Source organism: Neopelma chrysocephalum, unplaced genomic scaffold (assembly GCF_003984885.1).
Source record: "Neopelma chrysocephalum unplaced genomic scaffold, ASM398488v2 Primary Assembly neopelma1_68, whole genome shotgun sequence".
NCBI classification, from domain to species: Eukaryota; Metazoa; Chordata; class Aves; order Passeriformes; family Pipridae; genus Neopelma; species Neopelma chrysocephalum.
This window is the reverse complement of record NW_020897727.1, coordinates 4,942,284-4,955,632: the sequence shown is the minus strand read 5'-3', so window position 1 is coordinate 4,955,632 and position 13,349 is coordinate 4,942,284. Positions and strand designations below refer to the sequence as shown.

Sequence of the window (13,349 nt, the reverse complement as noted above, 5' to 3'; positions counted from 1 at the left end):
TGTTCAGGAGAGTTTGTTAACGTGTGTAACAGCAGCAGCACAGGGCCTCAGTCCTGGGTGCTAAAGTCTGAACTCCAAGAAACGTCATGCGGTCTGTGGCATCGGGTGAAGGGGGCTGCCTGCAGTCGGGGGGGGGGGATACAGTGTCACGTTAAATTCCATGATTATTGTAAAGTACTGTGGGTGAAGCAGTGTGAGATCAGGAAGGGAGAGATGGTAAAATGAACAGTTTGGGGTATGTGAAGGATGGAGAGAAACAAGAACTGACTGTAGCATCATTCCTTACTTTGTTTAAAAATTAGATTTCCGTAGTCATACCCTGCGAGCATTTATTATTTATTGCAAGAAAACAATTCCGAGCCAGATGTTGAAGAGCGAGGGCTGGGCAGTCGGTCCGTCAGCATGGCAGGGTCAGCCCAGCCATGCAGCTGGCACCGGTCCCTGTGCCACCCTGGCCACGCCGCACTCGCGCCCCGCTGACCCCAGGCAGGTCTGGGGGACGGTGAGGGGCGGATGGGACTGGGCTGGGGGCAAACAGAGAAGACAAGACCTCTGAGCAGGACCCTCCTGCACTGATCGCTGTGAGAGCACAGCCTTGCCCAGACACCCGCACAGTCCCTGCATGGCAGGCAGGCTGGATTTGGCGTGGTTGTGTGTGGGAATAGGTGCTGGGAGCGGCGCAGTGTTGTGCCATGGCTGGTGTACGTACAGGAACAGCCGCGTCCCCTGGGAAGCCGCACTCGTGAGCCGTATGGTTTCCATCAGAGCGTTCCTTTCTCTGTTTCTGATTTAAAGTGGAGCTTTGACTCAACCTGATCAATATTTCGCATGCCATGCGTGAAGAACCAGATGTTGGAAGTTTCCTATCGTGGAGAGGGAGGGGCAAACACCCCCCCGGACTCTCAGAAATCAATGTTCTCTGACAGAAGTTGGTTGGGTTTCCTTGGAACAATATAGTCTTTTGATTTTCAAGTTGATTTGTCTTCTAACAAGGTTCTGGTTTAATATTTTGAATTTGTTTCCTGTGATATGGATAAATTCTCACAAGGGGGAAGTTTAACAGTGTGATGGGCAATAACTACACGTATTTGGCCAGCGTTTCATTGCCTCCAGCAGCTCACAGCTCAGACTGGCTCGGCCCTCACATTGTCTTTCTCTGAGCTGCTCCCTTCCTCCACTGGAGGATGAGGTGGATCTGGTGCATGTGGTGCTGTGCCCAGCCTGGGCTTGGTGGTGGTGGCACCCTCAGCCTGTGATTCCTCCAGGACTTCAGGCAGGTGAGGATCACCCCAGCACAAGGTTTGAGAGGAAGCAGAAGAAGAGCAGAAAATAAGACACATTTATTAAACTGTTTAAAACAAATGTTTTCCTAAAATCCCCTTTTAAATGAGGGCAGCGCAGAGTGTGCCTCTGGTTCCACAGAGACCATGTCCTTAATATTTCCTTGAACCTGTGACCGGATTTTTCTCTTAATTGCTCACTGGGGGTTTTCTCTGCCTCCGTGCAGAAGCTGCCGCTGAGCCCGTGGGCACTTCCCGAGCTCCAGCATAGGGTTTGTAGGACAGGGCTTCCCCAACGTGCCTCATGACTGGTGAGGATGAGGATGTGGCTGGTTTGGCTCCTGGAGACAGAGCCTGGCCTGCAGCGAGTTGGGGCTGGGAGGGCTGTGGCAGGGGTCGGGACGGAGCAGGGCTGGCAAGGCTGGGCCATGCGAGCCGGGCATGTGACTCTTGCAATGGCCCCACTGACCTTTTATGCCTTAAGCCATTCCTCTTTCTCTGGCTCAGGAAGAGGGTAACACATGCAAACAATAGAAATGAGAGGAGGAAGAAGTTCTTATGAGGGAAAACAGCAAAAAATCTTTTGAGGGCACCAGTGGGATTAGTGCCCTCGTGGATTCTTCAAATATTACAGTGAATTTTAATTAAATACATCGTGATCCCAAAAGAGGCTAGTCTAATTAGCCAGATCTAGAATACATTTATTCTTTTTCCTCACCCTTCCAATCAGAAGCCTCAGCATCAGCTCATATCCTATTTTTAATCATTCCTAGACTCAGAGGGCTCTCCTTCCTCCGTGTGAGCGAGGCACACAGCGCTGGGTAATATGTGTCTTTAATCTTATCTCAGCTGTAACTGAGATAATACGCGTCGGAATTTTTACCAGAAGGTCCTGGCTGCACGTAGGCAATATTTTTGATTGACAAACCTCAAGATCGTGCCCAAATCACTGTACTCATGCCTTGGGCCAAGTGTGTGGTGAGGAAAGAGTTCCATGAGATGACGCAAAGACAGAAAGAGGTCTCAGGGTTCGAGCTGGCAGATATTATTGCCCAGCTGAAGTGTAGGTGTGGGATGGAAACACCACTGCCTTTCGCTGAGGGGTCTCTCATGTTGTTTCACCTTGGTATCCATTTTTCCTCAATTTGTGTTACGTCCTTACTGTGGGAATTGGGAAAGTTCCTGTGACCTCCTGCTTCCAGCCCAAAGGGAGAGCGGCCATGCCGTGGCAGCCAGCATGGCCCTCTGGTTCCAGGAAATAATTGCCACATCCACGGGGTCCATGGCATGAAATGGTGCTTGGTTTCCCTGGTGGCACAGAGCTCTGTGCCAGAAGATTGGTAGGTTTTGTCAAATAATCACTGTGTAATACTCTGGAATTAGCTGTATTGGCTGCAACAGCACAGCTCCAGAGAGGGACCAGGGTTTTTCCAAGTGCTGAACCCTCACAGTGGTGCCCGGCTGCGTTCCTGCTGTTGGCTCTTCAGCCTGGGTTGCTGTCACAAACATCTTCCAACCGGGCTGCTGCTTCCTTCCCAATCCGAGGGAGTGGAGTGCTGGGTGATGGACAGGATGGCTCTGCACTCTGCTTCAATACACTGCTTCCAGGACCTCTCTCTCTAATGGGTTTGTTGTGTTCTAGTATTGCTTTGGTTTTATTCTTTGTAGTTTTCCATTAGAATTTATCAAATTTAATTTTATGTATGACATGCAGTTGGATCCCTTCCCAGGACAAACTATGAGTGTGAAGGAATGAGCCCTGTGTGGGTCATGAGCAGGTGTTAGTGCTGGGTCTGGTGCTTTCTCTCACTGAAGGAGATAATCTTGCCTTTCTCTGTGTGTGCTTTGTGCCCATTTCAGTATGTTTTGGTTTTCTTGCTCCTCAGCAGGAGAGCACGTGGTACCTTGGGAACAAACAGGCTTGGTCTCACTGGGTCTGTGTCAAAATGTGGTTTCTTAACTAATTCCCAGGTGGCTTTTAGCAATTTTCAGTGGACTAACTCAGGGTACAGGGGCTAATAAAGGACATTCACATCCCTCTGCTTTGTTCTCCACAGCACCTGCAGCACCACGAGAGTGGGGTCGAAGGTGAAAGCTGCTACTACCACTGTGTCCTCTGTAATTACTCCACCAAGGCCAAGCTGAACCTCATCCAGCACGTGCGCTCCATGAAACACCAGCGGAGCGAAAGCCTCCGGAAGCTGCAGCGCCTACAGAAAGGTCTTCCTGAAGAAGAGGAGGATCTGGGGCAGATCTTCACCATCCGGAAGTGTCCAGCTGCCGAGACCGGTGAGTGCTCCCGCCCTGCCACGAGCGGGGCACAGGGGTGGGTGAGTGGCATCGGACCCGCTGTGCTGTTCAGTGACAAGCTCATTGACATTCCTGTTTCTCTTCCCTGCTGTGGGATGACACTTATGGTTTATCAAAAACACATTATGGGAATCCCTCCTGCCTGAGGTGGGATTTGGGATGTAGAAGTTTGGGACGCAGAAGCGTGTGTGTTGGTTCAGGTTGCTGTCTTAAACACTGTAATCTTGTATGAGCAATTAAAGATACCATCACATCTGGACAACTTGACAAACCAGTGCAGTAGTAGATGTTTTGCAGTGGCTCAAGTGATGCCCTGCGCGCCAGCACGAGCTGTAGCAGCTTGGCACTGATTTCTGGTACTTAAGCCACACTGAATCGGGAGGAGGAAGGAGCTGGCTGGAAGGGGTGGGCAGAAGGGGTGAGTGTTCCATGTCTGTTTTCCATGTCTCCTCTTGACAAGGTAGATAGAGTGAAGGGCTTGGATGAAGCATTTGCTCACACAGATCATAGGAAAGGGATTGCAGCAAGAGCAGATGTGCCTAAAGGGAGCATTTAGGCTGGACGGAACAGGGATTGTTTAGTCATGTAAAGGGCTAAGAAGTTCTTAATGTTCTGAAAAATCAAGGTCTCCTGAAGCCCTCTTTGTAGGGAGGAGGAGGAGAGATGGCCTGGGTCAGCTGGTTTGCGTGCTGTGAAGGTGCTGGAGCTGGGGGGTGTCAGCAAAAGCCTTCACAACCCTCCTCTTGGCTTCAGGCAGGACTTTCCTCCATGACTGCTGTGAAAATGGGTAAATCCTACAGAAAAGCACTTTGAGGAACTGGCATTGTGCAGTAAACACACATGGAGACAAGGGAGGTGGTCTTGGCTTAAAGAGTTGAGAAGGGACAGCAGCAGGAGCTGAGGGAGAACACGTGAGGGTCCCTTGAATTCGTAACTGGGTCACATTGCTGCTACGCCTGTGAGTAATGGGGTTCTGAAATACACTCAAAACACCCCAAAAGTGAAACAGGAGATGTTTCATTAAGAGTTAAATTCAATCTTACGGAAAAAAGTGCCCGATCCATGACCTCGGTGGCCCAGCGGAGTCGAGGGCATGGAACATGCTTCCCCAAAGGTCACGGTGACAGCAAGAGCGCGCGGTGACTGCCACACCACCCTGGGGGGAACAGCAGCTCTGGCAGCCGTTCCGCTGCGCTGCGACGCTCCGCTGGAGGAAAATATTCCGATTTCGAAAGGGTACCTTGGGCAGGGCTGTGGGTTGTGAGCTGCTTAAATGCAAAATGAGCAGAGAGGGGAAACCATCCGTGCCCTTTTGTGATAGACAGAACAACCTTGAAAATCTTGTTTACTTTAGAAATTTCTGTTTACCTTGTCTTTTACTGTATAAACCTTATCTTTCCTGTCTGGCCGCCCAGATTAGGACATGGCAGGTACTGGAAGGGCAGAAGCTGACAGGCTGAGAGGGAGAACGGTTGGGTGACCATTTAAAAAAAATGTAATATTTTTAAAGTAAAAGTCTTGACAAGTCACTGAAAGGAAATTTCGGTTTACAAATATTTTACTTTAATTTTCTTTAAGCTTGCTGGTTCTTCAACAAAAACTGACAGTGAACAAGACACTGACAATTTCTTGATCATATTTTATTTCAAAGGTTAAGAATACAAGCAAGAACAAGACTGCAGAAAGCAAAGCGAGGGAACCTTGGGTTGGTTTTGCAGGTTGCTTTGTTCTGAGATATTTAATTTCAAGCACTCTTTGAGTCGGAGAGAGTGGGTGCACCTCGCTGATGTGCTGGGCCGGGCATCCCTGTGGGGATGGGGACCAGGTTTGTGTGAGAAACTGCCATACGCCCAAGTGGGAGAACAGGTGCTTCCATCTCCGCCTCATTCTGATCCCATTACGGTATCAGAGCATCAGCTCCAGTGTGGGGACGCTCAGCTGTGTGGCAGGGCCACGCACGGGGATGGTGTGAGTCTGCACTCTGTGTCTCCTCCTCCTCTGTAATGCAGTGGGGTCTCTCTCTTATGTCCCCATCACGGTTTTTATTGTTGTTTTCCAAGGACTGGGTGGACTTTTCTCGCTGCCTTTTGATGAGGGGTCTCTGGTTGTGTCAGATAACAGGCTCGGACACATTGAGCAGACACTGATCTGTGACATTTCCCTGATCTGTGACACATCTCTACCAGTGCCCAAAGGGACAGTGACTTTTTTGGTCCTTTTTTGTGGCCTCGTGTGACAGAATGGAGTCACCCTGTTCCCTTCCTGCAGGTGCCGAGGTTGAACGCTGGCTCTGTCTGTGTATCTGCTCTGTGTGTACCTACTCACTGGTGTGTGCAAGCATGTAGGAGAAAGCACTGCTGTCTGGGGGTGGTGCATAGGTATTTGCTTGTGTAGATGCATCTCAATCTGTTGGAAGAGAGCGCTGATCACACCTTAATTAGTCCTCTAACAATCTGCAAAGGTCAGTGCCAATTGCCTGTTCATTTACATTTGTAATTGTGATGGTTCTTGATTGCACATTAGTTGCAACTCACTCCCTCCCACCCCGCAGAAGCACAGTCAGCCTGAGCAGCCGCTCCGGGGACACGGGGACCTTTGTCCCTGCCTTTGCCAGCAGCTCAGCCCTCCCCAAAACTCGGGTGTCTTTTAGGGAAGAGCTTTAGGAGCTGACCTCCACTTCCAGTAAAGGGATGATGAAGTCTTTGGCAGGGAAATTATATGGACATCAGGCAGGAAACCCAATCCTCCTTGAACTGGATAATTAAAGACAATTAAACTTTTCTGCTTGCTCTGAGAAGTGTGCTCATTATGCAGAGATGGGGAAGCGGATGGACATTCAGCTGGTTTGTTGATCAGGGAGCACGCAGCTTCAGGGAGGGGGTGTTGTCCTCTCTGGGTATTTTTGGACATCTATTGCTGTGGTATCTGGGCTGCTGCCACTGCAGATGTCAGCCCCTTTCTGCAGCAGCATCTGTGTAACGTTACCCATAAGCTAATTGATTTTTAATGATGGGGGTTTAGAGAAGAAAAAAAGCCCAAACCCATAATAAAAACCAAAACGTTCTCGAGATGTTGGATGGATGCACTTACAGCTCATTAGATAATGACAGAAACGAGAGTGAAACAACCTGCACCGAATTTTCATTCTGACTTTGGAAGTGTTTCTTTCCTTCCAGAAGGCATCATGCTCTGTAGCTCCGGCAGCTGCCATGGGGTCGCCAGTTGGAGCAGGACAGCTGCTTCATGTTTAGAACGTGGTGCCCCTGCTCATCCCATCTTATCACTCTCCATGTGCCACCCACACTCTTGTTTTCCTGTTACAGCCCCACTGTTTAACCTGTGTCCCTCTGCGCAATAGGTTTCCTCCCTTACCTGTTTCTCCCGACTTCCTGTTTTCCATCTCTGCTCTCCCTTTCCGTAGCATCCTCCTGTGGGAGGAGCAGATGGGCTTTGCCTGCTCTTCCCTCTGTGTAGGGCAGATATCCATAGGTATCTATCAGGTGTCCACACTCCTTGCCTGCGCTGCCCTCTGCCCATTTCATTGCAGAGGACAGTTCCTGTGGTGGCCACATGGTCACAGCAGTCCTGCTCATCGCTGCCAAATCCTTGGCAGCCATCCCCTTCCAACACAGGGTCCTTGTTGGGGCCCTCGCGTGAGGAGCGGGGCTGGCACTCTGGCAGCCCTTGCTGGACACTGAACACCATGAACAGCCCCTTTGTCCAGGCAGGAAGGGGGGCTGGGAGGGTCACCTCTGCCCCCCTGTCTGACCTCGCTGGAGCACCCATGTTGCTCCCTCCCTCTGCCAGCCCACAGCAAGGGACCAGCCACTCTCCCTGCTCCAGACATGTGGATTACAGTTATTTTGAGGAATACCCTTTCTGCAAAGCTCTGCCCTGGGAGCCCCTGGAAAGCTGCTGGTTCCCAGGGATGCGGGGGGGGATGCCCCAGGACCCCCACTTTCCCTCTCCATCTGTCCCCCACGCAGAGGTGCACTGTCTGTCCACATCTCCCTTCTGTTTCAGTGTTTGACCTTCTGAAGGGCTGCAAGCTGCAGACTGAAAATCAGGATGTGAATCTTTAATGAAACCAAGTATGTAAACAGACCCAGGGTATAGCTGGAGCAGTGTTCAGATGAGAAAACCCCACATGGTTTAAAAATAGTAGTTCCCACCTCAGAATGACTGAATCACACCTCAGCGTGGCCCTGCCTGTGGTGCCTGCACACAGCAGGGTGCTCGTTTGGTGCTGGTACCTCTGTGCACTGAGTCATGTGAAACATTTCTCTCATCTTCCTCTCCCTCACAAGCACTTTTGTGGCCGCCCCAGGGGAACAGGAGCAGGTCCCGTGTGTCAGGGAGCGCCCAGGATGTGGTTTGCAGTGTGAAGTTTCTCTCAGACACGAAGTTTCTCTCTAGCAGAAGGGAGGCCCAATACCAACCACATCTGTCCATTCCATTTGTGACCTGTCAGTCCCTCAGTGTGCCCTAATGCCTCACCTGCTTCCTTGAGACCAGCACGCTGCTCTCTGGTTCCCCACTCTCCTGTCCAGGCTCTCCAGTTCCTCCCCTCCCTTAGTGGCCATGCACTGGATTGGGAATTGTGAGCAGCCCATCTGTGAAGTGAAGCAGACTGTGGAGAAGGGGAAAGGGGATGTTCCACAAAAACTTTCCATGAAGGAACCATCCTGTTATTTTCCCATCTTAAAGAGTGAGCAACCATGCGAGGCATTTTTCCTTCATGATCATCGAGCATGGAGTAATTCTTCTTGGAGTAATTCTTCTTGGAGTAATTCATGGAGTTGTTACAGCAGGGATGTGGGATGTGACTTTGGGGTGGATTTTTCATGATAGCAGACTCTCTACTTCCAGTAGAGCTTTAAGACTTTTGAAATGAAGGTTGGTAGTGGCAAATGATATTTCTCCTTGCTTGAAATAACTCAAATTTAGTGGGATCTGATGTATTCCACTTGGTCTCCATTAAAGGCAGTGTGGTCATTGCTAATGACGCCTCTTGCTCTCCAACATCTGCTGGAGGTAATGGAGGGTTTCGGAAAGGAGTCATTAGTTTGCTTTTGTAGCCTCTCTCCACTTTTCCATGGGACTTAATTGCACAGCAATTAAAAACTTCCTAAAGCAGATCACCTGTACGGTACATGCAGGAGAAGAGCACACAGAGTCCACGCTACAGCATCTGTCAGCCAAAACCATGCTGCAGCTCCGTCTCTGCTGACCAAGCCCCAGTGACTTGGCTGGAATGTGTGGCCATTGCAGAGGGCTAGGGAAGCTGTTTCCAGGCTTGTCCTTGATTGACACATTTAATAATCTCCCAAACCAGGTGACAGCCTGAGCTCCTGTGTGCAAACACCAAGTGCTTCATCTGCATCTCTTGGGCTTTTTGCCTCTCCCTCTCCAAAACCCATTACTGCCTTTTCTCTATGTGTGATCTGTAACCCCCAAGGGCAGGAACCTGCTTAGGCTTTGTTTCTGAAATGCTGCTTGTAAATCCAACCAAACCATCAGTACGTGCATGGTCAGAGCAGTGCTGGGCACACCACAGGTACACGGGAGGTGTCGGGGCCCTGTCGCTTCTGCTGGGAGCCGTGTCCTGCAGCTGGGGGTGTGCAGCAGCTCAGTTGTCTGAGAAGGAAATCCCTCTCTGTCATCTCCTCAGACACAGGGAGTGAGATGAGGGATTGTCCTGTTTAGAGAAAACATTCACCCATGGTGCAATAACATACGTGGAATAGCAGCAGAGGCAAATAGCCCTGGGCGATGTGTGTGTGTTGAGCTGATTGAACTCGCAGCAGTTCTGATCTCCCTGCCAACCCCACCAAGTAACCCCACATGCAGGATTATCTCTTTGTTTTCCAAGATCTCATGTCGTGTGTGTTCATTTAAAGGACAGCTTGTTGCCTTCCCCTTTGTTGGCTGAACCTTGGAATTTTTTCATTTTTTTGTGGATTGAATGGCTTCAGGACCTTTTACCTTTCCAGCAAGTTCCTGATGGAGCTGCGGTAAACAGGCTTCCCAGAGAATTGGTCACAGCACCAAGCCTGACAGAGTTCAAGAAGCATTTGGATGATACTCTCAGGCATGTGGTGTGATTCTTGGGGATGGTCCTGTGCAGGGCCAGGAGTTGGACTCGATGACCCTTGTGGGTCCATTCCAGCTTGGCATATTCTGTGATACTTCTGGCAGGATCTCTCCACTGGAGGCCATCCCGAGGCTGGGCAGATTAGGTGTGGGGAAGCTTTTGGTTCTGCTTTAGTTTCACATTGCTTTAATGGTAATTGAGATCCAGCAAAGGTGCTTCTGGCAGCTGTGGGTCAGGGTGGCTCTACACAGTTGACTCTTTCAGAGGGCCTGAGGATGTGAGGAGAGCCAGATGCTTTGAGAAACCTTCAGGGAACTTCTCTTTCCTGGTATTACCCTGTAACATAATTTCTGTCTGTTCCGTTTGCATCCTTTCCCCCCACAAAATTTTGGAAAACTCTGTTCCCTTCCCAGCAGCATTTCTCTGTCCTTGTGCATTTGGGACACCATGGGGCTGTTGAGGTTTGGCTCTGTAGAAAGCAGGGATAAAAGTGGTTCCCTTTAATATCTGGCAGAGGCAGATTTCCTTTGTTACTTATTTTTTGGGGTTGGTTTTGAGTTTAAAGTCAAGAGCAGTCGTGCCTTAGCTCTGCTTTGACCAACCAGCAGCAAAGAGATAATCTTGAAAGGATATGAAAGGTTTAATCGTTTTAATTTTGTTTTTATTAAAGTTTATTGCAACTTTTTTCCTGTGCCCCTTATAAAAGGGGGGTAGCAGAAACCTACCCAAACCCTCAAGCATCTGCTTAATGAAACTGCACCGGGAGGCGCCTGCGGAAGGAAGCGGTCAGACGGCCGGGCTGGGGAGGGCAGGCCAACAGCACGCGGCAGCGTCACCCCGACGTGGCAGGAATCTCATAAACTCCATCCCGCTCCAGCCGCAACTTGTCTCGCGGAGCTCATGGCTTTCATTAAGCAGAAAGAGAGGAAGCTCTGACGGCTGACTTGTTCCAGAATGTTTTTCTTGTTTGGCTGCATCTTAAAGCCCTTTCCACTTAGGAAGAGTAAAGGGGGAAACATCACCAGATGCTGCAGTACAACACTGTGAGGCTCCCAGTCCCTCTTCTGCTCTGCATTTTATTCTGCATCCAAACAAATCCAGAGCCAGGCTGAAGCCCAGCTGTCAAAGCACGCATCTCCCTGGGCTGCGTTTCCTTTGGGACCAAAGAGTGGCATCCCTATCCCTTGGTACTTCATCCCTGAAGCTCTGCTGCTGGTACACAGTGCCTGCTGCACCTTCTGCTTCTCTTCCCTGTTTCTCTTTTCCCCTCTCTCTCATCCAGATTTAGATTAGAGATCTCATCTCCTGAGAACTTGGAGGTGGTTGTTGCAGTGGTGCAGGTTAAATTCAAGACTGAAAGGCTCTCCTGTGTGAGGTGAATCAGTAGAGCCTTGAAGACATTGCAGGTACTGCAGCCTGGTCTCACAGTGTGTTGGAGAGGGTTAGATGTCCACGTGAGTGACACCGGATTCACTCTGGCAGCAGCAAACTCAGCTCATGATGAAGGTCCTGTCAGCACAGCCGTGCTGCTTCTGTCCCAGCCTTGCCTCTGCTCAGGTGCTGTGTCTAGCCCAACCCCCTGCCCTGATGTTTTGATGGCACGGAGAAAAAGGAAACCTCCAAAACCTTAGATGCATATGCCAACCCTGATTTGTGACATTCCTCTAGTCCGTGTGGCAGCCGCTCGTCTCCAGCACCTTTCCAAAGGTCTGACTCTTGTAGCCATTGCTGCGCTGCTGTTTTCTCCCTTCCTGTGCTACTGGGCTTCAAATTAAATATCTCTGGAATGAACATGCCTCCTGTGTTCCCAGGTTAATGAGTTTAGAGAGTTGCCTCGCTGCCGTGCTGTTGGTGTGTTAGCTGAGTCTCTTCTGCTGTTGACCAGAGCTGAGAGGGACTGGAGCTCCAGCACAGAAAATTGACGGTACCTCAGTACCTTCTTCCCTACTGACATGTCCAGTAGCACCCTGAGTGAGCACAGAGCAGAAAGGAAAGGTCAGTTACGTTCAGCTGGACACAGGCTTTGTGTTCAGAGGCAGTGAGGATGTTGGACTGGTTTGTAAGTAAACAACAGGGTACAGTGAGACCTGTAGTGACACGCTGACGTACCGTCCTGTTTGAAAGGTGAGTTTGAAGGCTGCTGCCACTGAACATGCCCATTTTGGGTTACAGGCTTCGTTGCCCTGTGCAAAAGGTCTGTCCACAGGGTCACGCTCAGCACTGGAAGAGAATTGTCCTGCACCTTCCCCCCTTCAGAAAATATCCCTGCAGGGCATCAGCTCCTTTCCTGGTTGTTCCTGCCTTTTCCCTGCTGTGGCTCTGTCGTAGTTCATTCTGCTGGAGGAGGACATGTCTGATGGTCCTTAACTGGCAGGACTGGAAGAAGAGCCCTCCTGCTACCCAAACCTTGCCATGCAAACCCAATCCACTGCCTGAAATTAAAAAGTGCTTTGAGGTGTTTCTTTGGAGGAGACATTATGGGAATGGGCAGTGCTCTCCTCGTCTGCTCATCTGTAGGATTATGGACTTAATGATGAGAGATACAGAGCTTGGGTTCTGAAATAGATTCTGTTTTTCTGTAAGAGCCATAGGCAAAATGAGCTTCCATACATTATCAAGGGGATGATTTATGAAACAAAACTTTACAGCTGCTGGCATAGACCGGCAGCGACACCTGGCCTGACCCTCTCCAGCATTCCACCTGTGGCATGCACGTCAGAGCACTCTGCTCTGTCCCTGCTCCTGGTCCTCTGCTTGCCTGTACTTCTGAAATGCACTTACTTCCTTTCCCTTCTGTGAGGCCTGTTGATCTTCTGGTGATGACCTGAATGTCCGCAGAACTGCCTGGGAAGGAGCTACCACATGCATTTATTTTTCCACTAAAACCCTGAGATTGGCTAATAATGTGTCTGCCAGCACCAGTGTCCTGCTCTGGCTGCTTCAGAGTGAAATCTGGGGACCCATAAACAAATAATAACCTACCTCAAATCAAGGTCGCATCCTTATTCCTTCTAAAATTCAGTTCATGCCCTTGAGCAAGAGGGTTTCTATTTCTTCCAAATACTCAGTTTGCTTCTCTAAGTTGCGCATCGCCCTCACCATATATTTTGTTTTGACCTCAATGATTTATTGAGGCCACAAGTTCCAAAGGTTAATTGGGAGCTGTATGAGAAATTATTATCCGTATTTGCTTCCAGTTTGCATTTTTTCTATGTTCTTTGTCAGTCCTCCCCAGAGTGGTGGGTGAGAGGAGCAGTGTTGGTCCAGCTCCACTGAACCAACCTTCACTTGGAGGCTCCTGCCAAGGCCACCTTCAGCCCAAGGAGCCTGAGCCCTCTCCTCTGTGTGGGCACCTCCTCCTGCCCCTTTTCAGCCTTTTTATTCATCTGTGGCCACTCTGTTAAATAAATAGCAGTGGCTTGGTTTTTTTGTTCTGTTCCCCACATCCCGACATGTGGTTTCTCCCCTATCAGCATGTCACGTGTAGGTTTCCATTGGCCTGCAGGGATGTTCTGGCCTCTCGGAAGCAACACCCCAGGCATCCCTGCTCAGTGCCCTCCCTAATCCGGCCTGGGGTCCCAAGCCCTTAAATCTCAACATTCCTCTGGAATGGTGTGTGTGGGGCTCTGCATGGCCCCTGCCATCGCTCCCCAGGCTCGCAGGGA

General features: G+C 50.0%; 1 protein-coding gene across 4 annotated transcripts in view; it reads left to right on the top strand.

Moving 5' to 3' along the window:
• The window catches only part of ZFHX3 (zinc finger homeobox 3), a 129,110-nt gene that overhangs the window by 66,818 nt on the left and 48,943 nt on the right, over positions 1-13,349 (top strand). For all 4 annotated transcript variants that reach the window (XM_027684934.1, XM_027684935.1, XM_027684936.1 and 1 more), the window contains one exon: positions 3,338-3,569. In XM_027684934.1, the coding sequence (XP_027540735.1) occupies positions 3,338-3,569 (232 nt within the window). The remainder of the gene's footprint in view (positions 1-3,337; positions 3,570-13,349) is intronic.